At 42.7% G+C, this 26,349-nt stretch overlaps 1 protein-coding gene across 5 annotated transcripts; it reads left to right on the top strand.

Moving 5' to 3' along the window:
* The first annotated feature begins 9 nt into the window (after nt 1–9).
* PAQR3 (progestin and adipoQ receptor family member 3) lies at nt 10–25,503 on the top strand. 5 transcript variants are annotated; one of them, XM_065597484.1, is made up of 8 exons: nt 10–91; nt 1,069–1,340; nt 1,474–1,636; nt 4,648–4,803; nt 5,914–6,111; nt 6,890–6,980; nt 12,204–12,352; nt 13,419–16,237. In XM_065597484.1, the coding sequence occupies exons 2-7, from the start codon at nt 1,156–1,158 to the stop codon at nt 12,344–12,346; spliced, it is 936 nt and encodes a 311-aa protein (XP_065453556.1). In that variant the 5' UTR covers nt 10–91; nt 1,069–1,155; the 3' UTR covers nt 12,347–12,352; nt 13,419–16,237. The 5 variants fall into 5 exon arrangements, with proteins under 5 accessions (XP_065453556.1, XP_042712315.2, XP_005311510.1 ...); XM_005311452.5 differs by lacking the exon at nt 10–91 and adding an exon at nt 119–263; XM_042856381.2 differs by lacking the exons at nt 10–91; nt 12,204–12,352 and adding an exon at nt 96–263.
* Nucleotides 25,504–26,349: the final 846 nt, after the last annotated feature.

Here is a 26,349-nt window from a genome sequence, read left to right as displayed (position 1 = left end):
GGTTGGGCTGGAGACGTCACAAGCTTGCGACGCTCCCCTCTGGAGCGGAGGTGGGGCACGCGCCGCGGTGACAGGGGCGGTGCGGCGCGCAGTGAGTGCGACATCCGCGCGCGGGGCTGGTGGCGCGACTGGCAGCGGGGCCGGAGCCGGCCGGCGAGGAAGCGGCTGGTTCCGCCCTGTCAGCGAGGGACGCGCGCGGGGGGAGAGGAGCCGTCGCCCCCCTCCTGCGGGATGTGCGGGGGGGCCCGGCCCCGCCCCGGCCGGTGAGCGGCGGCGGTTCTCCCTGCCCCTCGGGCTCCGCTGGGCTGGAGCGGGGACCCTGCAGCCCCCCGCTCCCCGCGCGCAGGGCTGGGGGGGGCGGCTGTCCCAGGGCCCCGAGCTCAGCGGGACCCAAACCTCTCTAGCGTCTGTGTAAATAAAGTGAAATGGGGTGGGGGGGTCATATTCATCTGGCCGCCCCCCCCCCCCCGCTCGGGGGGCGCCCCACCGGCCATGCAGCCGTTTCCGGGGTGGGGCCTGGCCGGGGGGAACAGCGCAGCGGCTCCGGCTGGGCGAGGGCAGGCGCGAAGGGGGATCGTGCCTCCTGTTTGCCCTGCCAGGGGCGCTGCGCTAATGTCACCCCCCCCACACACACACACTTACACCGGGGCCGGCCCAAGGAGCCTGCTCTGTGCCCACGGCTGAGGGAGTTGCCTAGGGCTGAGTCCTGGCCAGGGCGCGGCTGGGATTTGGTTCCTTTTCAGCTGGAGGGTTCTTGCTCCCCTGTGCCTTGTGCTTCCCCTGCGGACAGACAGACACTTGCCAGCTACAGAGCACTGAGCAGACAGCGTAGTTAGAGGTGTGAGTCTGTGCCCTCTTCCCACTCCTGTTGTAAATGCAGTTGGTGAGAAAATTGTGCCTGGCACTTAACAGACAATAATACAGGGAGGGGAATTGCTCGGAAAAGGGGCAATTCCTGACTACAGAAAGGCATCACTGTAGCTGCCAAATTGTGTGGTGACTGAACTTGTCTCTACTTGTGACATAAGCTGTAATAAGTGATCCAGGAAATTTTGTTATGTTTTTCAGGCATATTGTAGAAGAGAGCAGATACCTGGAGCATAATTAGATATTCTGTTCAGTCTTGCCTTAGCTGTTGCCTGTGACACTACCACCATGCATCAGAAGCTTTTGAAGAGTGCCCATTACATCGAGCTAGGAAGCTACCAGTACTGGCCTGTTCTGGTACCGCGGGGAATCCGCTTGTATACCTATGAGCAGATTCCTGTGTTCCTTAAAGACAACCCGTATATTACAGATGGCTACAGGGCTTATCTCCCTTCTAGGCTGTGTTTAAAAAGGTAACATACGTTGATTGGGATGTTAAAAGCAAGATTTGTGCTTTTGCTAAACCTTTGAACGTTTGCTAAAACAATGATTTTCAGTTCCACACACCACTTTCTGAATATCTGCTATTGTATTTTTTTCTTTTAGTCTGTTCATTTTATCCAATGAGACAGTAAACATCTGGAGTCACTTACTGGGCTTTTTCCTTTTCTTCACTCTGGGCATATATGACATGACTTCTGTATTACCTTCAGCGAGTGCCTCTAGAGAAGACTTTGTTATCTGTTCTATTTGCCTCTTCTGCTTTCAAGTAAGTCCTTTCATGAACTAGTTTTGAAACACATACTGGAGTTTTTTAAAATATTTGTCGCTGTCATTTTTCATCATTTTCAGGATCATAATTGTTTAGTTCAACCTTGATAGACTTGACCGAAGTAGCGAAGAAATCTCTGTCAACAGAACGGGAAATTTAAAATATGTAGTTATGGTTTTGGAAGAACAGCTGAACTGTCAGTACATCTGGATTTGGGGTAGAAAATTAGTTTCTAAAAAGCCTGTCTTAAACCTTTAGCAGTTTTATCACTTATACTTCAAAATATATCCACACAGAGGTTTAGTGGTAGTACGTGGCTATACAGTGTGGCAGACCAGAACTTGATTTCAACCAGGCTAGGGAAAAGTCTGGATTTAAAATGTGGTTGTTTGACTAAGAAGTAGAGTGTCCAATTATTTTTCACCTAAATAGCCAGATGTAGTATGAAGCATAGATGGTTGAACATAGCTAGAGGGAAAATTTAGCACAGTAGTTGGTAAGGCAAGTACTTTGCTACATCTATAGTTCAGTGGCATTTACAAATACACTAGAAGCTCTCTCAGTGGCACTTACAAGCATACTGGAAGATCTTTCAGCCTTGGCCTAACATGCAGGGCAGCTAATACACTGGCAGATTAAAGCAGTAATAAGGGGTGGGGAGCACTCTTTCAATGAACATCTCCTGACAAGTGTTGAGTGTCCTTAATTCCTGTTGGATTCAGGCTCCTAAGTAATTACATTTCACTTGTTTGGATTGTTGTGACTGTCATTGGCTAATGGCCAATAGAATGTTTCCTAGTTCATTACTTCCCAGTCCAGAGGGAACTGTTAATATGGCATTCCAGTGCGTTATACTCACTGTTTCTCAATAGTTGCCCCTCCTGATTATATATAAGCTGTGTTGATGGGCCTTGCTTGGATCCCATTGTTTGGTCCTTTGATAGCTTTTAAAAAAGAGGAGCATAAGGAATATTGAAGATTCCTTGAGGGAGGGAAGAATTTGTCAACACAACAATCTGAACTCTTCAAGGAGATAACAGCTTTCAGACTTTAACCTGTTCTTGATTTTTAACTAAAAAATAATTATCCGTAGTGCAGAAAACTGATTCTTAGTAGATACATCAAATTGCACCATCACCTGCATACAGCATATGCTGACAAAAATACTGTAATTGTAACATGTACATTTTGGTTCATAAAGAACCTCTTGTTGGTTAAAATTCAAATACCACCTATCCATTATTCTTTTGTTTGGAGGTCTAACTAGGATTAAAATGTGAGGACTTTGGTAATTAAAAAAAATTGGAAGAGTGTTATTTGCTGAATTGAGTCAAACATGTAGTTGGAGGCTGGTGTGTATAAACTGAATGTCTGAATTCTATGTGCCTATGATATTTTTATTAAAAGTTACATTAGTGAAAAAATGTATAGATTTTGAATAATTTTTGCGTGGGTGCTGGTAACTCAAGGTTGAAACGTGGGACTGTCATACCGACCTTAAATGTATACATCCTGCTTTGAAGCATGTGTAATATGAAACATTACATGCTCTTGGAACCCCTACAATGCTTGGGCATGGTGCTATGAGCAGAAGACATAAGTTGGAATCTGTTTGAGCCTCTGGCCTTTTGACAGGGTGTTCCAGTTTGAAGAATTTAATATGAACTCTTTGCACTGGTGGGTAGCTAATAATATGTGGGGAAGAGGAAGCACCTGTCAAGTTGCTGTAGTAACAGTGAAGTATACAGGAATTTTGTTCGTTTTACTGTTTCCATTACAAAGTGTTTTGGCAAATGAAAATTTTGGACAGTTATTGCACTGAGAGATCTTTTCATGCTTAGTTCTCAATGTTTCATGCTGCAGGTTACACATAAGGTCCACACAGACTATTGATGATACATGCAGATCTAGTTTGGCAAATACCATCCTAGTAGTGAGATCAGCAGCAGTGAAACCTGTCAGATTCTAGTTAATTTCACCCTGCTCTATCAGATGGGCCAAGGCACAGACTCCATGCTCCTAGGGATGGAAGAAATATTTTTCCTCACCAGCCCGAAGGAAAGGTGTGTGGACTGAGGTGTCTCAGAGAGAGACTCTCCCACCCTTTCCTTCCCAGCAGCTTCAAATGTATGAGTCACCTACTTGCCAAAGTCCTTACGAAATATGGGCTCCCCCATGGGCAAGGAGTGGAGAGAAAGACCAGCACTTTCTTGCTCTTCCCATCACCTGTGGTTTGAACTGGGTGATTAGGAAGGGTTCTGTCCATTTACCCAGTTAGTGACTCCCTCCTTGTAGACATCTCTCTGTGTAGTAGGTGACTGGTAAATTTTTCAAACCATGGTTGTCAAAGATCACTTAGAAAGTACTGTCACTCTCTCTCTTCCTCAGAAAAAATCTTTTAAAAAGAATAAATAAGGAAGGGACAAATATTGGTCCCAGCATACAGCATAAGTGGACTGCACACTGAATAACTCTGGGGTGATAGAATCCTCTCTCTTTGTGCCATTAGAGCTGGATATTCCAGATACTTCCCACTTCTTTCCCTTCTCATCCCTACATGTGGTGGTTTGGCCAGTGGAACCACTAGGTGCACACCCAAACCACCTCTCTGCACTGAAGCACAAGGAGCTCCTGCAGAGCCATGCACTCTCCTTTGCAGACTCACCCTATTGACTTCCATATGTCCCTGTTCCCCCTCTTCAGCAAAATATCATTCGTTGCACTGCCAATCAGGCCTTTTGTGCCCACCAAGGCTGGGCAGGATTTTTCCCTTAACTCCTGTTGACCCTTCTCTGAGTAGCTTGGTTTGGTCAGCTATTTCATCATTGGTAGAAAGCATGATTTCATGACACCCGGTAGCAGTATGAAATATATAACAGCATCAGGTGGTTAATTCTATGCTTGACAGCTTCATAGGTGGAGCCGGATGCTTTTTTTGCTTTGATTTCATGTAGCCATAAACTAGGCTTTGAAGAAATTAACATGGATTTGTTTGAACATTTGTGCAGGTCTGTATGCTTTGCTCGGTAGGATATCATCTTTTCTGCTGCCATCGCTCAGAGAAGACTAGCCGTCGATGGATGGCATTAGATTATGCAGGAATTTCCATTGGGATCCTGGGCTGCTACGTATCAGGAGTGTTTTATGCATTTTACTGTAATAATGTAAGTTTTAATGTGCTTTTTATGCAATAAAGTGAACACTTCATAGCTGACCTGTATGGCCTTACCCTGCTGGTTTCTCACACCCCAAGCATATAGTTGCACAACATGTAAGGAGTGCAAAATTAACTGAGTAGTGATGGGAACTGGAGTCCTTTCAAATATTAGTGTACCTTTCCCATGAAAAGTGATTATTTGGATTTTGATCACTGATCTGTTATAGAAAATCCTTAAAACCTGGATTTTATTGCTTCCAGAATTGTTGAACACAGCAAGTTGGCTCAGACACAAGCACACGATCAAAAATAATTTGGCATTACTGGCTTGCTAGCTGATCCATGTTATTTGAACTTGTTGACTGGCTTACATTTGGCAAAAACAAGATTGGTTTCCTACCTGCCACAAATTGCTGCTGCTTATTGGAAATAAATTTGGGTTTTTGGAAGGCATCCTGGAGTGCAGCTGCCTCCGGAAGGCACTGATTTTTTGCTTCATCAGGTTATGCCAAAAATCACTTTGTTGAAAAGACCCAGTGGTTTGGAACAGGCCAGGATTTAGAAGGCTGGAGAGAACAGGAGATGGTATTAGACAAGAGAAAAGAAAGGGGGATAGTTGAGAAGTTAGGAGAAGAGTGGTTGCTGGGCTTTCTAGTTTATATAAATAGGTATAAATTTTACACAGGCGAGAGTATAGGGAAAATTACTGCATCCCAAGTGACCTTTTAGAAATAGTGATTAGGATGATCCACAACAACCTGCCTTCTCTTCACCATCCGTCTGTATGTGTGTAGTGAAGGGGAAGGTAGTTTCCCCACCAAAACCTTATGTTGTCTTATCCATTGGTAATAAAGAATACTTGTAAAGTATCTGAATCCAGCAGTAGAACCAATTCCAACCTGTCAAACTAGTGCAGGAGCAAACTTAAAACTCATTTTAGGGAACACAGCAGCTTATGCAATTTTGTATATGGTGAAAAGTGTGTGGACGAAACAATGGTTAGCCTTCTCTACAGTTGATTTCTATTTAACTTTGTACATTTCCTGCCAAGGGTGTTAATTATCTTCACACCTACCCAAAGAAGAAGAAAAAAATTTTCTTTTTTCCTTTTCTGCAGTACTGGCGTCAGGTATACTTGATCACTGTGCTTGCTATGATCCTTGCAGTATTCTTTGCTCAGATTCATCCCAGCTACCTCACTCAACAGTGGCACAGACTGCGTTCTGTCATCTTTTGCTCCGTCTCTGGATATGGAGTCATTCCTACTATCCACTGGGTTTGGCTCAATGGAGGAGTTGGTGCATCTATTGTGCAGGTAAGCTCAGAAGCAGATAATATTCCTCTGCTTTTCTAGTTGTCTCCCCATTTTTGGAATAGAAGCATGGTTAAAAAATGAATACCTTTGAACTGGATTTACCTAATGTAGAGCTTCAAATATTAAACTCAGGATGTGAACTAAAACCAAGCTGCATCAATTAAATCTGGTTTACAACATACTAATTAAACCTGCCTTGTGAGAAGAAAAAAAAAAAATAGGGAACAACTGTGACCCTAGATATACACCTCTGGGACACAACAATCTGTGTGGCATCAGTGTATTGCCTGCCTCCAGATGGGTGTGGTGTGCAGTCAAGTCAGCATAATGGAAAGTAGTAGTCTGGGTCAGGTAGCACTGGTGTAGATTCTCTATTGCCTTCACCCCCCTGAAATAAAGTGGGGGAGGTAGGGGCCAGATTCTGATCTAATCTTCTCCTGGGGCAGAGTCCCTTACTTGGAGTTTGTGGCAAATCCAAAAATGAGCCGCCCCCCCCCCCCCACACACACACACACACTTAACTTTGCCTGTTAAGTGACCCACAGATCACAAAGGGGGGGGGTGTTTTCAAGCACAAAGGTGGGGCTAAGGTTTAACCTCTTCTGTCTCAGATTTTGATACTACTTACAGATTTGAAGTCTGTTCAACATTCATGTAAATAAGTAATAAGAGTAAAGCTTTGTCCCTGAAAAGTATGCAGTGCACTTGCTAGACAAATGTTATGAGGTAGGCATTCATGATCTATTACTAAGCATTAAAGCTTCATTTTATTTTGTAGGAGTTTGCTCCTCGAGTGATTGTGATGTACTTGATTGCTGCCGTAGCTTTTCTCTTTTACATTTCCAAAGTTCCAGAAAGATACTTCCCAGGTATGATTATCTTTTGCGTTGTACTTAGGTGGTGATTCTGGAAGGGCATCTAAAGAAAGTATAATGTGTGAGATTTGAATTTTCATTAAAAAACAAGTGAACATGTCCTACATTAAGCAGCCATATCTGTGTTGGATACTGTGCTCTCTGTATGCATTTGCTGCACTCATGCTAGTAGCTTCTCTGAGCCTGTAGGAATTCAGCTAAATCATAATCTAGTGGTAAGACATGTTAAGGGGGGGGAAATCATTAACACTTGTATAAAATTGGAAAAAATACAAATAAAAAAAAGTGTCAGTATGCCAACAATCTCAATTTAACCTCCAAAAGATCTTGGAACCTTACCTGTACTATAAGATTTCTTGGTATTGCACACACTTGGTCAACAGTTCATCCACTTATGGCAGGTGATGATTATTATGATTATTCTCCTAACAAAATGAAATGGGATTTGGGAGGCTAACTCGCTTAGGCTCCTTGGAAAATCCCAGCTCCAGAGCTTGTTTCCCCCCCACCCCTGATCACACTCAGCTCTCACTGACTGCTGGCTATCATTTTCCCCAGTTTTAAAAGGGACTAATTACACTGCTCTACAGCCAAAATGCTTCTGAAATAAATGTAGTCAAACTTTACTAATTCTGGATCACTGAGAACGAAAATGATGCTTAAAATTGTTGATTGGCTCTAGTTTTCAAGATATGCTATTGGGTCAGTATATACGACCCTTGACTTGGGAATGGCGGAGGATAAGAGTTATAAAGGGAAGGGATCTCAATTTAAACCAGAAATGACTAAAATACATCTTTGACTGGATCTATGAATAAATCTGTGACTGGGTTTGGACAGTACTTGCTTTTTAGGCAAAACAATGAATGATGCAATCTGAAGCTGGTATTGCATCAGACATGATATGAATTGCAGCATGTTATTCCTAGAAGTCATGGATGATGCAATCATAACGAAGCTTACATCACTCTGCTGAACAAATTGCCCTATATCAGCTCTAGAAATCATACAGTGTCGTGCTCTCTTATTTGTCACTGTTTGATTTTGCAAAGGGACACATTTCTGTTTAGCCAAACTGAGCAGAGATGCCTCCTACTTGTGAGAACAGTGCAGATAACTTCTGCTATGTTTGTGGTGAAGTGACTTTTGCATCACAAAAGCACAGTATAACCACTATGGTTAAGAAAGCCTATCACCTTTATTTTGGCTGCAAAATTGGAGATCAGGACAAGAGGTAGGCCCCACACATATGCTGCAACACTAGTGCAACAAATCTTCGCCAGTGGTTGAACAGGAAAAGGAAATCTATGCTTTTTGCAGTGCCAATGATTTGGAGAGAGCTAACAGATCATACCAGCAATTGTTACTTCTGCATGGTGCCTCCAGTTGGGAAAGGTGTGTCAAAGAAGAAAAAGTGGACTGTGCATTATCCAAACATTCCATCAGCTATACGCCCAGTACTCCACGGAGAAGGACTACCGGTTCCTGATGCACCAGAATCATTCTCACTTGAGTCAGACGAGGAAGAGGAAGAGGAAGAAACTTCTGGTCCTGAACCATCAATGTCACAGGACCCACATTTTCTCCAATCCTCCTCCTCTGGACCACACCTCATAACACAAGGAGAACTGAATGACCTTGTCAGGGATTTGGAACTACCCAAGAGTAAGGCAGAGCTGTTGGGCTCCAGACTACAGCAGTGGAATCTCCTTACAGGTGATGGTAGGGTTTCCATGTTCCGTGACCGTCAAAAGGATCTTGTCCCATTCTTCTTCATGGAAGGTGATCTTGTAGCCTGCAACAACATCGATGGTGTTGATGGCAGCCCTCAACATCGTTCACGATCCAGATGAGTGGAGACTGTTCATTGATTCGTCGAAGACGAGTCTTAACGCTGTTTTACTGCATAATGGCAATGTTTTATCATCAATTCCAGTTGGTCATGCAGTCCATATGAAGGAAACCTATGACAACAACATGAAACAACTTTTGAGGTGCATAAACTATGACCAACATCAGTGGCAGCTTTGTGGCGATTTGAAGGTTGTTGCTCTTTTGCTTGGTCTGCAGACTGGATACACAAAGTACTGCTGTTTTCTCTGCAAATGGGATAGTCGTGCAAGAGATTCCCACTACATCAAGAAAGATTGGCCACTCCAACAGTCATTGGAGCCTGGGAGGAAAAGTGTTCAGCATCCACCACTTGTTGAATCAAGGAAGATTTTGTTACCACCCTTACACATCAAGCTGGGTCTGATGAAGAACTTTGTCAAGGCCATTGACAAAACACAAGCAGCTTTCAAGTACCTCCGTGGAAAATTTCCAAGGTTAAGTGAAGCTAAGATAAAGGAAGGTGTCTTTGTTGGTCCTCAGATTCGTGAAATCTTCAAGATGATGCATTTGACCATGCACTGCGTGGCAAGGAAAAGACGGCATGGAAAGCCTTCCAGTTAGTGGCAATAAATTTTCTCGGAAACAACAAGGCAGACAACTACAGGTTGTTGGTGGAAAACCTCCTCAAGGCATACAAAAGCTTTGGTTGCAACATGTCACTAAAGATACATTTTTTGCACTCTCATCTAGATTTTTTTCCACTGAACTGCAGAGCAGTGAGCGACGAGCACGGCGAGCGATTTCACCAGGACATTGCAACAATGGAGAAACGCTATCAGGGAAATGGAGCCCATCAATGCTTGCAGACTATTGCTGGACAGTGACAAGAGATGCTCCATTTAATGAATACAAGAGACAACCAAGAAGCGCCGTGTAGACACTGAATAGGACTAAACTATGTACATAATAGTTTTTTGCCTTTTGTTTCATAATAAATTTTATTTATATAACCCTTTTGCTGATTTTTAAAGGGTTACATAAACAGGACAGGTGAAATATTATCATGTAACGCAACCATAAACACATGAAAAGACCTAGGTTTACAATTGATGATTAAAACTCTACTATCTACACAATATACATAGACATAAAATGTAAAAACTGATATATCTTAGAAACAGAGGCCAATCAGTTGTTTTGTCATATTTGAATTCAGCACATCAAAATACATAATAAATAGCACATTTTATCTCTGAAGCGGACGACTTCTCAAAAATTGTAGACCAGTGTTACCTGTGTCTGTGGAGTGCTTTGAGATCCTTTGATAAATAGTGCTCTGTAAGTGTAAAAAGCTGTTGGGTTATAGTGTTTTCCAGCTAGTACGAGTGTTGGTACTAGACTAGGACAATCAGAGGATTAACGTGCACTGACTGCTCTGATTTTTAAGGCAAAAATGTCAAATTACACCTCCAGGTAAATTACTTGTACCATTGTTTTATCTAGTAAATTTATGTCCCATAAACTATTGCTATCTACCTAAACCCCAGCTGGAGAGTAGCCTCACCACTGGTGCATTCCCTTGAGGCTAGGCGTGGTGTAGCAGGCTCTCCCCTGCCTAGTGCCCCCCGTCAATAGCCACTCTAGCCCTGAGGTGGTCTCCTTTGGGTCCCTGGCCTGCTTACCTTCAGTCTCACACCTTCCAGGCTTTGCAAGATTGTCCTGCTCTTCAGTAGAGCAACGTGTCGGAGGACTTTCTTCCTGGAGGCTTGGCTCCAAATAATAGTTCTCCTTTTTGTGTTGAGGTATTTCGATACCATCTTTCCTGGGGGACTGGTAGGAGAACCCAGGTCCTCCACGTCCTCTGGGTTCCAGTCCAGAGATCTTGTGGCAAGTAGCTACAGTCTGCTCCCCTGGCTGCCTCACTGGACTTTGTACCTTAGCCTTCCTTCAGGTCCTTTCTCACAGCCCCCCAGCATACTGTCTGTGTGCCTCTAGGCCTTTCCTCCATTAATAGCCAGAGAACAGCTGCAGAGGCTTTTTCCCCCCTTTTCTCCCTGCAGCCTCCTTTTCATCTTGACTTCCTCCCTTTATGCTTACCACCCAGCTGTGCTTCATCTTCACTTGGGCCTGGCCCATCTTCCAGGTGCAACCAAGTGCACTAATTGCTGTCTATCTCCATCACAATTCCCAATCAAGATTGGAGTTCAGTTGTGTTAGATACTGTACATAAATAATGGAAAGTAGGTCCCTACCCCAAAGAGCATACTCTAGTGCATAACAAGAAATGGGTGGCTATGACAAACAGATGACGGGAGCACACAATAACAGTAAGACAATTATGATTTAGTATACTGAGCAGCAGTCACAGCACATCAGCTGTCTACTCAAGATTAACTGTTTATAGGCATCACAGGAGGAGAGAGATTTAAAGGAAAATAATGTTGTGGATTTTTACAGAGATCCATTCACTCAGAAAAGACCTTGGATGTGGCCAAATGGCACATCATTTCATTAAAGGGAACGTGGTATTTATTGCAGAGAACAACACCACTGTAATAGAAATAAAATTGTGATATATTGAAAGTTAACCACTTGCAATAAATTCCCATGTAGAGATTCAACTTTGGAAAACATTTTAATTGTACCAATGACCGCTTCCCTAGTGTAGTATTGTATTGAGTACTAGGATCCAATATAACTTTTAATTAAAAGTTAGTGAAAGGACCTTATTAGTTTCCATGGGGTTGAATTGGGCTCTGGAGGAAGCTGGTAGCTAGTGAGCATCCACTCTTTCGCGTCTTCTCTAGTCCTTGGGCTAAGTCACTGGGGTTCAGTTAGCTCACTTTACTAACTTTAGTAGGTCTGGGTATTAAACACCAGCTGGGTCCAGATTTTCCAATTAGATGTGCTCCTTTGTTTGCACAGATGTATCATGCATGCTTAAATACCCCGTGTGCCCATGCGCATTCTGTATCTGTACACGTGGCAATTGCTTATGGGCACTGGGGTTTATAGCCACCCATATAGCTGCACTGATACAAACCCCTAGTGTAAGTGTTAGGTACTAGTGTAAACTGGCTCTTGCATTGTGTCTCCACTAAGGGTTTGTACCAGTACCTAAAAACACAAGTATAGACAAGCCCTTGTATGCTTAAGTGGTCAGATGGGCCTGCAAATACATAATCTGAGCATACACTTAATGCACTTGCATATATTTTCCATTTAAAGCTGGCCCAGAGATATACAGTACTTTCCCTTCAATGCATGCATGTTTATCAGAAATTATTCAAATGCATGAGAACTTCAACCTCCTGGCTAGAGTTGCTACTGCAGTAGTTATGTTGAATATTGTAACGGAGTCAATCTTTTTGCTTTTTCCAAAAGGACAATTAAACTACCTCGGCTCTAGTCACCAAGTATGGCATATCCTTGCAGTAGTAATGTTGTATTGGTGGCATCAATCTACAGTGTACATCATGCAATACAGACACAGCAAGCCCTGTCCTGACTACAGTACACATTTATGAATGAAGGTATGGCAGTCCTATATGCATGGAGACATGAAGATATAGTGGGTGTGGGGTTTGATCATCTTGCTTTGAGCCTTTCTGTCACAAGGTTCAGTTTGCCTTCTTTCCTTATTTGTGCTAATGCTCCAGAACAGAACCACGGGGTAGCGCTTTTTATCCATGAAAGATACATCACTTGAAGAGTTATATGGAATAGTCTCCTAGACACAGCTGAAGTGCCAGATAAAATGCTCCAGGCAAAACTGGAGAGCTGGTGGGTGTTCAACATCATTTGTATATGTAGGTGTAGGGGAAGCTAACACTACGACCAAACTCCACAACTGAATATATATATTCAGTCCAGATTATCTGCTTGCTTACACTAGTATAAATTGGGCCAAACTCCATTATAGCCAGGGAAGTTACATAGTTGTTAAACTAGGATAAGCCAGAGGAGACTCAGATCAGTCTATCACATCCTAGTTACAGGGACGCTAACTACCACTTAGATCCAAACTTTGATTTACAATCTGATAATAAAAGTCCTGCATGTTTTTACTAGTGAAAATTCAGGCTATAATTTTGATAAGTTGTTTCATAATGTCTCAATTTATTTTGGTTTTATTGTCTTGATTTTTAATATTCTGCAATAATACACGTTTACGCTGCAGTTTGCTTAGATTTTTACTGTACATTACATTTTTTTCACTAAATTGCCTCTTCCTTATTTTTCTCCAAACCATCCACACATTCTGCTTTCTCCCCTAAAGAATAAAAGCAAATGTGTATCAGCACAGGTAGATGTAAAAGCAAAGGGATCACACAAGGCACAGATATGCTCTGGCATGATGTAGTGCTATAGCTGTTGCAAAGTAAGCAAAGACAGCCAGGTTAAATGCAGCTCCATTCAAAGGCGAGGAAGACTTGGTGGTTTTCAAATGTGGAAAGTACAAAATTGGCAAAGGCACTGACACCCTTCTTTTCACTCCATTTTGTTAATTCCCCCAACATTTGTCCATCCTTTTGTAAAAAAAAGTGTAGAAAGTTGATGTTTGTAGTCTGATGAAACTTGTCTCCCACTATCTTTCAGAATTCTCTTACTGCAACAGAAGTTCTTACTATGAATGTCTAGTCCTTAGTCGCATGCTGATTTCCAAAACCATGCACTGAGGCAGCTACTCTCTCACCTGCTGGACTGTGTTTCTACTTGCTGGGATGGCATACCAACAGAGGCTTTTTTGAGACAACTGCTTAGGTCTTAAAATGACTCATTCACCTCAACCACTGTACATTCTGCAGTGAAGCAGAGAACAACTGTGCAGGTCTTCCTATAGAGAGGTTATGTAATCCGACCATGTGAAAACAGGATATGAATAATTACATTCCTTCTTCTGACTGGTAAAACATGAAAGGCAGCGATGTGTACTCTTTGTGAACAGCAAATGACTTTCTCCTTGATTTGGACTTCACTTTCAGACTTCATTAAAGAGTATACTGAAGAAATTTGCCCTAAACAGCATGCTTCTAAAGCTCCTATGATAAATTGCTTCTTGGGACCTGGTCTTAGACCTTTTCAAATCCATACAGTGTGGTGTAGCATCTAGACTTACTATCTAATTGTTGTGTTCGTGCTATGACATTGCTGTTATATTTAAATCTGAATTCTATGGATTCTTACGTTTTTTTTACAGAAAGTTTTTTTCTTTTTGAAAGATCAAAATGGATGCTCTCTCTCCACTCCGTTTCATCATCAGTAACTTTAAAATTAATTCCTTCATTTGAAATGGACAGTGTCACGAATTTGTGCCATTGAGTTTCCAGGTTTCTCTCAAGAACTTAAGTGATTCCTGTGGTTTTGAAAATTCTACTCTTAACATATTATAAAGACTACCCAGCAACTGTAGGGTTAAGTTTATTAACCAGTTGTGGTCAGTAGACTGTAGCATTACACTTAATGTACATTGCAGGAGTTTACACCAGCAATTGGCCCTGTATTAGACTGGTATAAATAATCCAAAGTAACTGTCCACGAAAATAATCCAGATCTAAAGAGCAAATATAGCCTTCTGATTAATATGAACAAATGCATCAGTGTTCTTTTAGCACTGTGTAGTCTTATTTAAACATGTCTGTTACCATAAGTTTTCTATAGCGATTAATAAAAGGAGACTCAGTATTTGCCTCTAGATTAGTCTCTCCCAGTCTGAATCCTGGTTTTAAAAATTGCAGTTTATTTTAAATTTATTTTGCCTTGAAAAACTTTTTTTTAAATAATTTTACATGTCAATACAGAAAGTGTCTGGATTCCTTAATACCAACAAGATACCTTAAACTCCTGAACAGTTGTTTTGGTCTGTTGCAGGGATTGAAAGATTTTTATTTTATTATATAGATTTCAATGTGAAGCTGGTTGGAAACTCTTTGTTTTTGAATGGAATTAAAATCTTAAATAGCTTCTGGAGAGTAATTGCTTGTGTTTACATTCACTTGAACAGTTGCATTAAATGCTGCTGGCTAATGTGATAAATGTTATAATCAGTGTTTCTCTCAAGTTTCTTCTACACTAGTAACCAGTATGTTGGCAGATCTGATTACAACTCAGTAACAGTCCAACGTGAGACTGACCTGTATGTCGATTGTCAGGGAAGCACAGTTGTAATCATGTCCTCTAACGCAGTAGTTACTTCAATGTGGATGGGATGATGTTCTAAAGGAGATGACCCTGTGACAGGCACCTGTTTTCTTTACAATTACATTGAAGTCCCCGTTTTGGGAATGACTATCCAGGGTCATGCTTAGAATCAATAGAAACATTTAGCCTAGTGGCTGATGCATGGTCTCTGAAAATGCCAGCTACATGTTTGGCTACAACTTTTCTTGATCACCTTAGTAGCCCCTTTAAGAAAACCACTTTGGCCAGAGAAAAGGTACATCACCAGTCAGCGGGCTAAAAAGAAATATAACCAATAGCCCATGCTGGAATGCCTAAAGCTGTGTAACGTACACAACTATTGTAAGCCTTTCCTAGATAGGGGTCCCATCAAATGGGTTGGGGAGAGTAGGAGAAGGGGAGCCAAGTGAAGAAACAAGTTCCTCTTTGAGAGAGGATTTTTTCCCCTTGTTTTATTTTGCTCTTAACTTCAAGTAGCTAAGCCTGTTTTTTAATACTTGTACAATGGAATTGTTTGGTAAAGGAGGTAGAAGGAAAATACTTCTTTGAATTTCAAAGAAGGTCTTTGGCAATGGCCATGTTGTGGATGGAGATGGAGACTTATTACAGTAGATACAGCTCTATTGTAAAGCCTTTGAACACTAACTTATGCTTGTGACTGAGAATTCTGGGCACTATAACTTTTATACCAATATGTTTGAGTATGTATTTATTGTAAAATTGTAGATTGTTGACGAGTCTAACCATGCCGAGTTCCTTTGAGTTATAAACTAAATTAGTTTCAAAATAACTTGTTAGCATTTAATAATACTGATGGATTACCTCCCAAACCTCCGAGCCTTTCAGTGTGAACACCTGACCTTATTTATTTTTTTAAAAACTTGTCTGCAAAACAAGTTTAAAGTGCACTAATAATTACTACTGAAGCCTGACTAGAAACTTGCAAATGAAAAAGCCTGCTCTAACAAACTTCATGTACAATTTAAACAATCTGCAATTGTCTGTGTTGGTGGCTTTTTTAATTTCTTTAGGTTGCTAGTTCACTTTTTTAAAAACTAATTATCTTTATATAACTATTGTAGCATTTTTCAACCACTGGAAAAGGAAATTCAAAGTCATGGTGTGTTTCAGTTTCATGGAGTGCAATTTATCAAGCTGCATGACTAAATGTATGTTATGTGAATATCTAAGCTGTAAATAAATGTGGGTTTACTGAATATATATACTTAACAATATTATACACAAGAGTCATGTCTCATTAAAGTGAAGTGGATGCTACTCCTTCAGTGCCAAAACCTCCAGTTTCTACAATGCAGTTGGGCATCTCAAAAACTGAAAATATGAGGATAATGTAAAATTAAACTTCATATAAAAATGAATGACAGGGATACCTTTCTAATTGCCTTATTCATTCTAATACTTCATTTAAAAAATATTTAAATGAAACTGTCAGAGAATTTCCAGGCTGCTACACTAAAATGCTGATGAACTCAATGGTCTTACTACAGCATTAATTTTTGATTCTTGGCACCCACATAACCTGGAAAGTTCTCCTCCTTCCATGCCTCCCCCCGCCCCGATTTCTAAATGTGTCTTGGACTGACCAAAAGTGATTTGATCACACTCTAAAACAATAACTGCAGTGATTCGGGAGGTGGGGAATCTGATGTTCATGTCAAGCACTGAAAAAAGAGGTACCATTTCTTCTCACTTCCAATCCCAGCTGTCAACTACTTCCAACAAGACAAAGGGATCTGAATGTTCTCCAATGTTATGATTGTATGAGTGTACTCCCACAAAGCAGTCTGAGCCACCGTTTATCGTGAGTTGAATTGGCACCTCAATTGGAAGATGGGGGATGGGCAGCGAGGGAACTGAAAATTTCTTACCGATAATTTCCTTTCTGCTAACAGCGTCTCCCACAATTCTGGTGGCCTGGGCTGCTGAAGCTTCCCGGCAGCAGTTCAGCATTTGGGCTCCACATGCTCTGGCCATGCCTCCTCTCCTCTCGCTTGCCGCCAGATGAGTTATTCTGAGGATCTTGCTAGACAACATCTGGTCTTCATGGAAGCTGGAGTGGGGATTCCAGTTTCAGCTCTATGAGATCCAAGATCTCCTTGCCCAACGATGAGTTAAATGAATTCTCATTTTCTGGACCACCATCCCCCAATATTGGAAAGGGCAGAAATACATAAAGTAGGTCCTGTGGCCAATTGTGCAATACAGCATCTGCTCCAATGGCTCCAGGATCTCTCTCCCATATGAAGGCGAGGAAGCAGCCTCATAGGCTATAAGCTGCAAACAGCTGCTTCCCTGCCTTTGAGATCCTATATTTAGAGCCCTGCGAGGACACAAAATTTGTACCGGCATCCGATCCGCAAAAATGGTCTGTGGAAATCCGCAGATATAAAGCGGATACCTGTGGCTTTGCAGGGCTCTAATGATATGTTACAGTAAGCAGAGGAACAATAGAAAATGGAAATCAGCTGTAGAGAATCTGCAAAAAAGAGAAGTGCTGCTCCCTATTATAAAGCTTGGTGGACAACAATAGGCTTCAAATACTTAGGGAGGGCTTGAAGGATGGGACAAATGCAAAAAGGTGCCCTAGCAAAATTAAAAGATGGTACCTGGGATGATTGGAATAGACGTTGGAATGGGGACATGTGGAATGACCCAGACCAACAGTCATCCAAGCAGTCCACAGGCAAGGGCCACTGCACTGCAACTACTAGTGTATGAGGAGAGCCAGCTTCTAGCAAAACCAAAGCCAAAATCCAGAGCGGCTCCTGTATGAAGGGAGAAGTAAGTGCAGAGGGAAAAGAATTATCAAGTGATTTGACTAGGTTGGTAGATAAGCTAGATGAGGAAACAGTCTGGTTAACAAAGCACCTTGAGAGACAGAGGCTGCAACTTGTTGGATGAAAGAGAATATAGAAATAAAATGAGTGACCTGGTTAACACCTAGAATGGAGGCATTAACGTGTGGAGTTGCCCAGAAACGGTCAACTGCAGCAGGAAAGGACATTCCTGCAATCCGTTTGGCACGCACACAAAAGCAACAGACACTGGGGGAACAAGTTCATGTTTTGCAGGAGCAGGTGGCAACCCCCACTCTCCTCTCAGAGCCAGGATAAAAACCAGAGGTCCTGGTTCCCAACCCTCCCCCCCCCAACCCATGGAAACGTACTTCCCTCAGAGCTGCTAATATAATCTCTCAAATATTATATCCTCTTTCAGTTTGCTAAACTCACTGCTGCTGCCTTTACTTTAAACTGACCTCACAAAGTTAGTTAATCTCTCTTGGCTTCTGTCTCCCTCCCTACATTGCCTTCTCCTCACTTCTGCCCTCCCTTTGTTTTTAAAAGTTACAGCTATTACAGAAAGAAGAACAGGAGTACTTGTGGCACCTTAGAGACTAACAAATTTATTAGAGCATAAGCTTTCGTGGACTACAGCCCACTTCTTCGGATGCATATATAGAAGTGGGCTGTAGTCCACGAAAGCTTATGCTCTAATAAATTTGTTAGTCTCTAAGGTGCCACAAGTACTCCTGTTCTTCTTTTTGCGGATACAGACTAACACGGCTGCTACTCTGAAACCAGCTATTACAGAAGCCACCCCATCACAGAAAGAAACTGAGCAACTGAAAAAAAAAAACCAAAAAACCAAATCATCATGATTCTTAAGGTGGTAACTTTACTTAAATAAATCCAATAAATTAATTATTTTAACCCTTCAGGCATGCAACAGCTGAAAAGACACTTAAGTTTCTTGAAGATATGGTTGCTAAGCAACAGAAATGCTAGCTTCCCTTCTAATCCTAGCCACTAATATTTGAAACATGGGTTTTCCTTATTTCTAAATAGTAGCTTTTCTAAGATAAATGTATATAAAGTAATGGAAAGGGACTACATTATGACAACGTAGGAAAATAATTTTTATCAATTCTTATTACAAGTTTTAAATAAAAGGTAATATCTTGTTTAACCCTTTTGTTTACCTTTTTATTTTCTAAAAGGCATTGTCTTTAAGCCTGTAAATGCCTTACTGTTCATCTTTAATTGCTAGTTTGTCCTGTATGTTTGTTGTGTGCTGGGTCATGTGACTTTTTTGTTTTTATTTTGTTGCAACACAAGTCAATTTGACATTCATAATTATAAAAAAGTTCTTTCTAGCATAAGTGGTACCACACTGTTTTAATAATAGTCACATTATAGCCATCATAATATCAATTATTATTTTTTGCAAAGCTCAAAAAGGCCTCAGTTATAAATATATGTATGTATATTTCTGCCTTAACAAATAATGCAGTTGCAAACAAAAAGGGTTCTCTTATTAATCCAAGGCTTTTTGTTCAAAGAAAAAAACTGTAGGGGGAAAAACCAACATTAATGCAAAGGTAACATTGACAAAATGTTAATTTCTTTTTTGGGAATTGGATAAACTTAGTTGCACCTTTACTAAATATTAAAATATAGTTAGAATCTTATAGCAAAAATGTCAAAAAATATAATCATATATAGTATATCTCGTTATGTTGCAAAATGTTAAAGCTAACCAAACAATTTCAATAGGCTTCCACCTTTGTCTCCAACACAAAAGTCGTGGAAGTTTAATACCCTCAAAGTGTTTGCATAGACCTACATTTAAAATTCATTTTCCTTTAATTTTTATACTGATTTTGTTTGTTTTGTTAAAGAGAAATAGTGGTGGTTTGGTTACTGTGTAAAAGCATATATATCATTACTGTATACTGCTTTGCTAATTAATATACTAGCATCTTATCAGGAATGTGCGCAAGGCTCAAGGGTTGTGCAAAAGAAAATTCTGCAGTCTGGCATCTTTCAAAATAGGAGACTCCAAAATCTAGATGGAATAATTTGTTAAATTTCAAGATTATTTAAATCTGGAATATCCATTTTGAACAGGGGTAACGTGGAAAACATATTGATGTATACCACATTAACAATTTTGACCACTGGGCAATGGAAACTCTAAACCTATACTTCCTGGTGTTAAGGGCCTAGCTATTAAGAACGTTACACCAATTACAATGAGCATGCCATTGCTAACTTGTTTAATCAAACCCCAGTAAAAGTTAAACTAATTACAACAAATAGCATGAAGGCAAGGGAAAAACTGGGTTGGTAAAGAAATTATTTGAACTGCTTATGGGAGTTGCATAACTACCTTAGCCATTTTCATCCTAGTCATAATTTGAGGTCAATGGCACTGCATCCTAATTGAGGCATGTTATTCAAAGCCATCTCGTGCAGTTTCAGGTACATTGCTTTTACAGTATCACTATTAATATGGGATCCTGACACAGCAATATTAGATAACTTGGTCAGTGCCTTAATAGGTTACCTGGAAGGCATCATCTACAAGAAACAACTAGATCTACGTCAACTACTGGTGTATCGCACAACAATGCTAGCCTGAAGAGCACTGCACACTGCTTGTTATGCCAGGGATTTTTTTCACATCGCTACTCCAGTGGTCACAATGGTTTAGCCCAGTACTATGTGATGGAGAGGGTAACCTCTCCTGTCTCCTGCCTGGTGAAGCTTATCAGATGGTGACAACCATCAGTAAGGGTCACCTATAATATGAATGAACAGTAGTGTAGTAACTAATCACATGAAATTTAGATATGAAGGCCTCACTTGTAATGTCAGTACTCCAAAATTAATAGGAATGTGCTTACCAGAATAAAAGGGCTAAATTAAAACGGGAAATAATTTGTTTTGACCATTAATAAAGCTGTGGTAACGGTGGAAATTTAAAAATATATAATAGCAGCATTAGCAATATGCACTTATTATTCCAGATATCCATATATAATGCATATCATCCTTATATCTATGGGTATTATTATCTGCTATAGCAATTATATACCACTATCTCTGTCCTACACACACTGACGCCAGGACTCAATAGTAAGAATACACCGCTCAACTAAAGTCCTAGACCTAACATTCCCAGGCCCACTATATGGGACTAAGACCAATTGGAAAAAGGAAACTGTCTGTGACGGTGCCCCCCATAAGGCTTTATGGAAATATGCTCATGAATATATAGGACATAATCGAAATATGTTCTATGCTACATATGCCATGTAACATATCTATGTAAGGTTATGATCTACGGAATCTATTCATCCTATTTGTATGCATGTATCATTTTTGTATTCAAAGTTATGAGTATTGGCCATCTGCTGGCTTGATTTCTAAATAACCTTAGTAGAGCGTTACTTAAAAATTCCCAATTAACATTTTGAGCTTTGATTGGTTCTCATCCCAAGATCAAGGCCCAGTATTATTAGAATTCCTGTGTAACTGGGAACCCCAATTGCAACACTCACATTTTATTAACACTGTTAGCAAAGTTACAAACACTCCCAGCAAGGGAGGTAGAGAATATAGACTGGGTGGCCGACCTGAGCCTGAGAAGGAGCCAGAATTTACCAATGTGCATTGCCAAATAGCTATAGTAATACATCAGCAGCCCTCCATCAGCTCCCCCCACTCCTAGCGCCTCCCACCCACCGGCAGCCCTGCCGATCAGCTGTTTCATGGCATGCAGGAGGCTCTGGGGGGGGTGGGGAAGGAGCAAGGCATGGCATGCTCAGGGGAGGGCGCAGGAAGGAGTGGAGTGGGGGCAGGGCCTGTGCAGAGCCAGGGGTTGAGCAGTGAGCACCCCGCGGCACATTGGAAAGTTGGTGCCTGTAGTTCCAGCCCGGAAGTTGGTGCCTGTCCAAGGAGCTTATATTAACTTCTGAAGAGCCACAGGTTGGCCATCCCTGATATAGACTGAGCTGAGCATCCATATACTCTCACTATCCCTTGCAGAACAACTTGAAGTGTTAGTTATCTGCCACCTCATTATCATCCCCAGCAGCAGTGGCAGTCATCCTGGCATCTCCTAAGGGATACAAGCCTGGATACAGCGCTTATAATAGTTTATACTGATGCCAGTATGCCTAATGCATATTCAGTAGGGGTTGCAGCCCCTTTTCTTTATTTGTAGTACCTCACCCTACTAATGTTGGGATGCTCTTCTCCGATAGGTTATTAATCCTTTTACCTCAATTTTAACCAAGTCATTGGTTACCATGGCATTCTCATGGTCAGACATCTGCTGATGTCCCTGATTTAAAATACACCAAGCTGGTACAAATTAGCATTTTGTGGTTACCTGTTAGCAGTTTAGTCATTGCATCGTTCTATCTCATGATAGATTATGATCTAGAATTAGTTTTGGTTAGCTTCTTTGCTAAGGCTTTTGGGGCTTTATGCCTTCAGTGGTTTAGCTGAACTATTTCTTACAATACAGGCCTTGAGGCCGGTAGGTTCATTGCATTACTGCCTCAACTTATACCTATGCACTTAGACCTACAGGCTACACACATGTAGTGTCAGATTTCTTGTTCCTCTTGGTTGTTTAAATAGGCTTCCATAGTCACGTTATGTCCAGGGCCGGCTCTAGGTTTTTTGCCGCCCCAAGCAAAAAAAGTTTTGGGTGCCCCTCGTCCCAGCCCTGGGCTCCTTGCTGCATCCCTCTGCTGCCCCACCCCTGGGCTCTCCCCCCCACACACACACCCTGCCACCCCAGCTCTGGGCTCTCCCCCACACACACACCTGCACCCTCCTTCCGCCACAGCCCTGGGTCACTGGTAACTCGCTCCCAGGACAGGTCATTCAGCAGGAATTTTAGATGTGTACAGAACACAGACAGGATCAGTTCCCATATGGTTACAGAACTGCAGTACAGTGGAACAATTTTCAGCTTGTGTGATTGGAGGATATCTGGATGCATATTATAAGACTGTCCTACATAAATGAGGAAAAGTTGAGGTGCCTTTATTATTCTTTTGTTCCACTCTTTCTTTCTATGGGGAATTTACCAATGCAATATCATTGTCTTCCTTTTAAACAAACAAACAAAAAAGCAATGCCTGTTGAAAATAGCAATTCCAGTCCTAATAACCACTGGGAAGCATTTCTTCCGCAATTTTATCCTACTTTTTCTATAGCAAGTTACAGTGGATCAGTATATTTGATTTGGGAGAAATGAAGTAACAGCCGCCTAAACTGAGCTTGAGCACTCCTGAATTTTGAGGTGTTCAAATCTGGAAGGCAGGTGCTGGGGGGAGGGGGCTGTGGCTCCGCAGGGGAGCACGGCAGCATGTATGCAGCAGCGTGTCTGGCACTGCGCGAAGCCAGACATGCTGGTCTGAGTGGCATGGTAATGGGGCTGGGAGGTTGGAGAAAGGGTAGGGGATTCCGGGGGGGCAGTCAAGGGACAGGGAGCAAGGGGGGGTTGGATGGGGCGGAGGTTCGGGGGGGCAGTCAGGGGCAGGGAGAAGGGGGGGTAGATGGGTCGGGGTTTGGGGGGGCAGTTAGGGGACAGGCAGCAGTTGGATAGGCATGGGAGTCCCAGGGGTTTGTCAGGGGACAGGCAGGGGGTGGGGTCCTAGGGGGGAACTTGGGGGGGGTCTCAGGAGGGGGCAGTTGGGGACAAGGAGAGGGGAGGCTTAGATAGGGGGCGAGGTCCCGGAAGGGGGCAATCAGGGGACAAGGACCAGTGGGGCTTAGGGGGTGGGGTCCTGGGGGGCAGTTGGGGCAGGGGTCCCAGGAGGGGGTGATCAGGGGACAGGGAGCAGGGGGGTTGGATGGGTTGGCGTTTCTGTGGGGGGCAGTCGGAGGGAGTGGATGGGGACAGGGTGGGGCTACCCTCCCTCCCCGTGGAGTGTCCTATTTTTTGACTGTTAAAAGATGGTATCCCTACCTTCCCAGTGCAGCTCTCCATTCACAGCAGGCTGCAGCACGAGGTCTCAGCTTTCTCACTCCCTCCCAGTCTTTCCTGTTGGTAGTGGCCAAGGCAATGCTGGGAAATGTCGTTCTTTCCCTGCTCCAGGGCTGGCTCTATAGGCAGGGAGCTAACCAAGGAACTACAGCTCCCAGGGCCCCCTGTTGGTTCTCAGCTCCCATGCTGGATCCCTGCCGCCCCTGCAAATGGGCTGCCCCAAGCACCTGCTTGCTTTGCTGGTGCCTAGAGCCGCCCCTGGTTATGTCTGACTGAACCAGGTTCCCCCTTGTGGGGGAGCGGGGCTGGAACCTTCACACAGCTAAGCTGACCACTCAGCTGCAGGAGTTTTATGCTGTGAGCCTTTTCCTCCTTGCTCCGGAGGCCCTGAACTGTTTGGGCCCCTAAATGAGCTCTTCAAACCTCCAGACTGGCGTCAGTTGTGTGGACTGAAGGATCTTGAAGGCAGCTGAGCATGCCTTTGCAGACATTGTCACGGACTGACCAAATTTGGTTGTGGAACCAGTACTTGACCTTTTCATGCATTTCAGGGAAGGGTCCCACTCCTTCAAAAAGAAGGCTTGAAGCGCTCTGATGTGCCCATGAAGTGATGCCTATGCTTGACACCAACAGTTGGAGGTATAATGCTATGGCAGGTCTTCTGTGGCTCTAGAGCACGTTGATAAAAAATTCTTGGATTTTCTGAAACCTTTCTAACGCTGGTTAGATCCTTGTTACCAAAGCTAGAGTATTCTCCTGGTCAGAACCAGGGAACTTTTCTTGGCACTGATGAAGCCGTGCACCTGGAGGACACTCAAAGTCCGAAAATGTGGTCCTGTGCACTGCACTGATCCAAGTGTCATCTAAGAAAGGGATTCCTGCAACCCGAGTCTGTTTATTATCACTACCAACATATTTGCAAAAACAGCCTGAATTAAAGAGAAGGTTACTCAATGTGTGCAGTAACTGAGGTTCTTTGAGATGGTTGTCCCTGTGGGTGGTCCACTTTAGGTGTCTTGATGCCCTGCGCTTGTAATCGGAGATTTGTGGTAACAGTGCCCAGTTGAGCAGCGCACACTCTGCAGCCGTCTCACACTGCACCAAGCGCTACATAGCAGTGGGCGGCCAACTGTCCCCCTGTTTCTTCTCTACCTCAGAGAATCAGCCTGAAACTCCAATGTAGAGCACCCACAGGGACAACCATCTTGAAGAATCTCTGTTACTGCACAAGGTGAGAAACATTTTCTTCGAGGAGTGTCCCTGTGGGTGTTCCACTGTAGGTGGCTGTTGAGCAGTGCCCCTCCGCGGAGGGGAGGGGCTTCAGAGTTGGTCTATGGACGGTGGATAACACCGTAAGTCCAAAGTGAGCATCTGATGCTGATTGTTATTCTAAAGCGTAGACTGAAGCCCAGGCAGCTGCTATGCAAATGTCAGTGACAGGCCACAGATGCTGCCAGTGCCTGGTGAAGTGTGTGCGAATTCCCGGTGGAAGTTGTAGATCGTTGTTTTGGTAGCACAAATGGATACTTTCAGATATCCATTTAGATAGCCTCTGTTTTGAAATGGTTTGACCCATCAAGCGTTCTGTTATGGAAACTAATAGTCCAGGTGATTTTCTAAATGTTTTTGTTTTTTCACTGTAGAAAGCTAATGCTGTGTGAACATCCAGCGTGTGGAGTGAGGCCTCCCTCCTGTCCGCATGTGGCTTCGGAAAAAATACGGTTAAGTAAATGGGTTGATTTAAATGAAAGGGGACCTGCGGTATGAACTTAGGATGCAGTCGCAGGATTACTTTATATTTAAAGAATGTTGTATAAGGTGTGTTTCCCATTAGGGCACCTAATTCTCCCACTCGTCTTGCGGACGTGATGTCAATGAGGAAAGCCACCTTCATGGATAAGTGTAACAAAGAGCAAGTTGCAAGGGGTTCAAACAGTTTTTCTATGAGTCCGTGTAAAACAAGGTTGAGGTCCCATGTGGGTGTAGGGTTTCTTAGGGTGGGATAAGTGTTTTCAATGCCTTTTAGGAGGTGTTTAATCGTCAGGTGAGCAAACATAGTGACCCCACCTTGTCGTGGAAGGAGGTAATAGCAGCCAAGTGTACTCTGATGGAGCTTGTGGATATCCCCGATTTTTTAAGTCCTAATAATAGTCGAGGATCCTCGGTAGGGGGGACGACTGTGGTACAATCTGTTTGTCTTGACACCAGGTGCAGAATCGTTTCCACTTATGGATATATGTCTCTCTTCTGCTTGGTCTCCATCTGTTCAGTAATATATCTTTTACTTCCTCAGAAAAGGCCTTCTCGACCCCAGTCACCCATGGAGTAAACAGGCATTTAGGTGGAGTACTGCAAGGTTGGGGTGACGGACACGTCCCGCATCTTGTGATAGAAGGTGAGGTACTAAGGGAAGGATTTGAGGCGGTTTCATTGCCATCAGATGCAAGTATGGGAACCACGTCTGTCTGGGCCATGTGGGTACAATGAGAATGATCCTGGACTTCTCCTCCCTTATCTTGTGAATGACTCGGCTTAGGAGTGG

The sequence above is a fragment of the Chrysemys picta genome, chromosome 5 (assembly GCF_011386835.1).
Source record: "Chrysemys picta bellii isolate R12L10 chromosome 5, ASM1138683v2, whole genome shotgun sequence".
NCBI lineage: Eukaryota > Metazoa > Chordata > Testudines > Emydidae > Chrysemys > Chrysemys picta.
The sequence above is the reverse complement of the archived record's forward strand: the minus strand, read 5'-3'. Positions and strand labels throughout refer to the sequence as shown.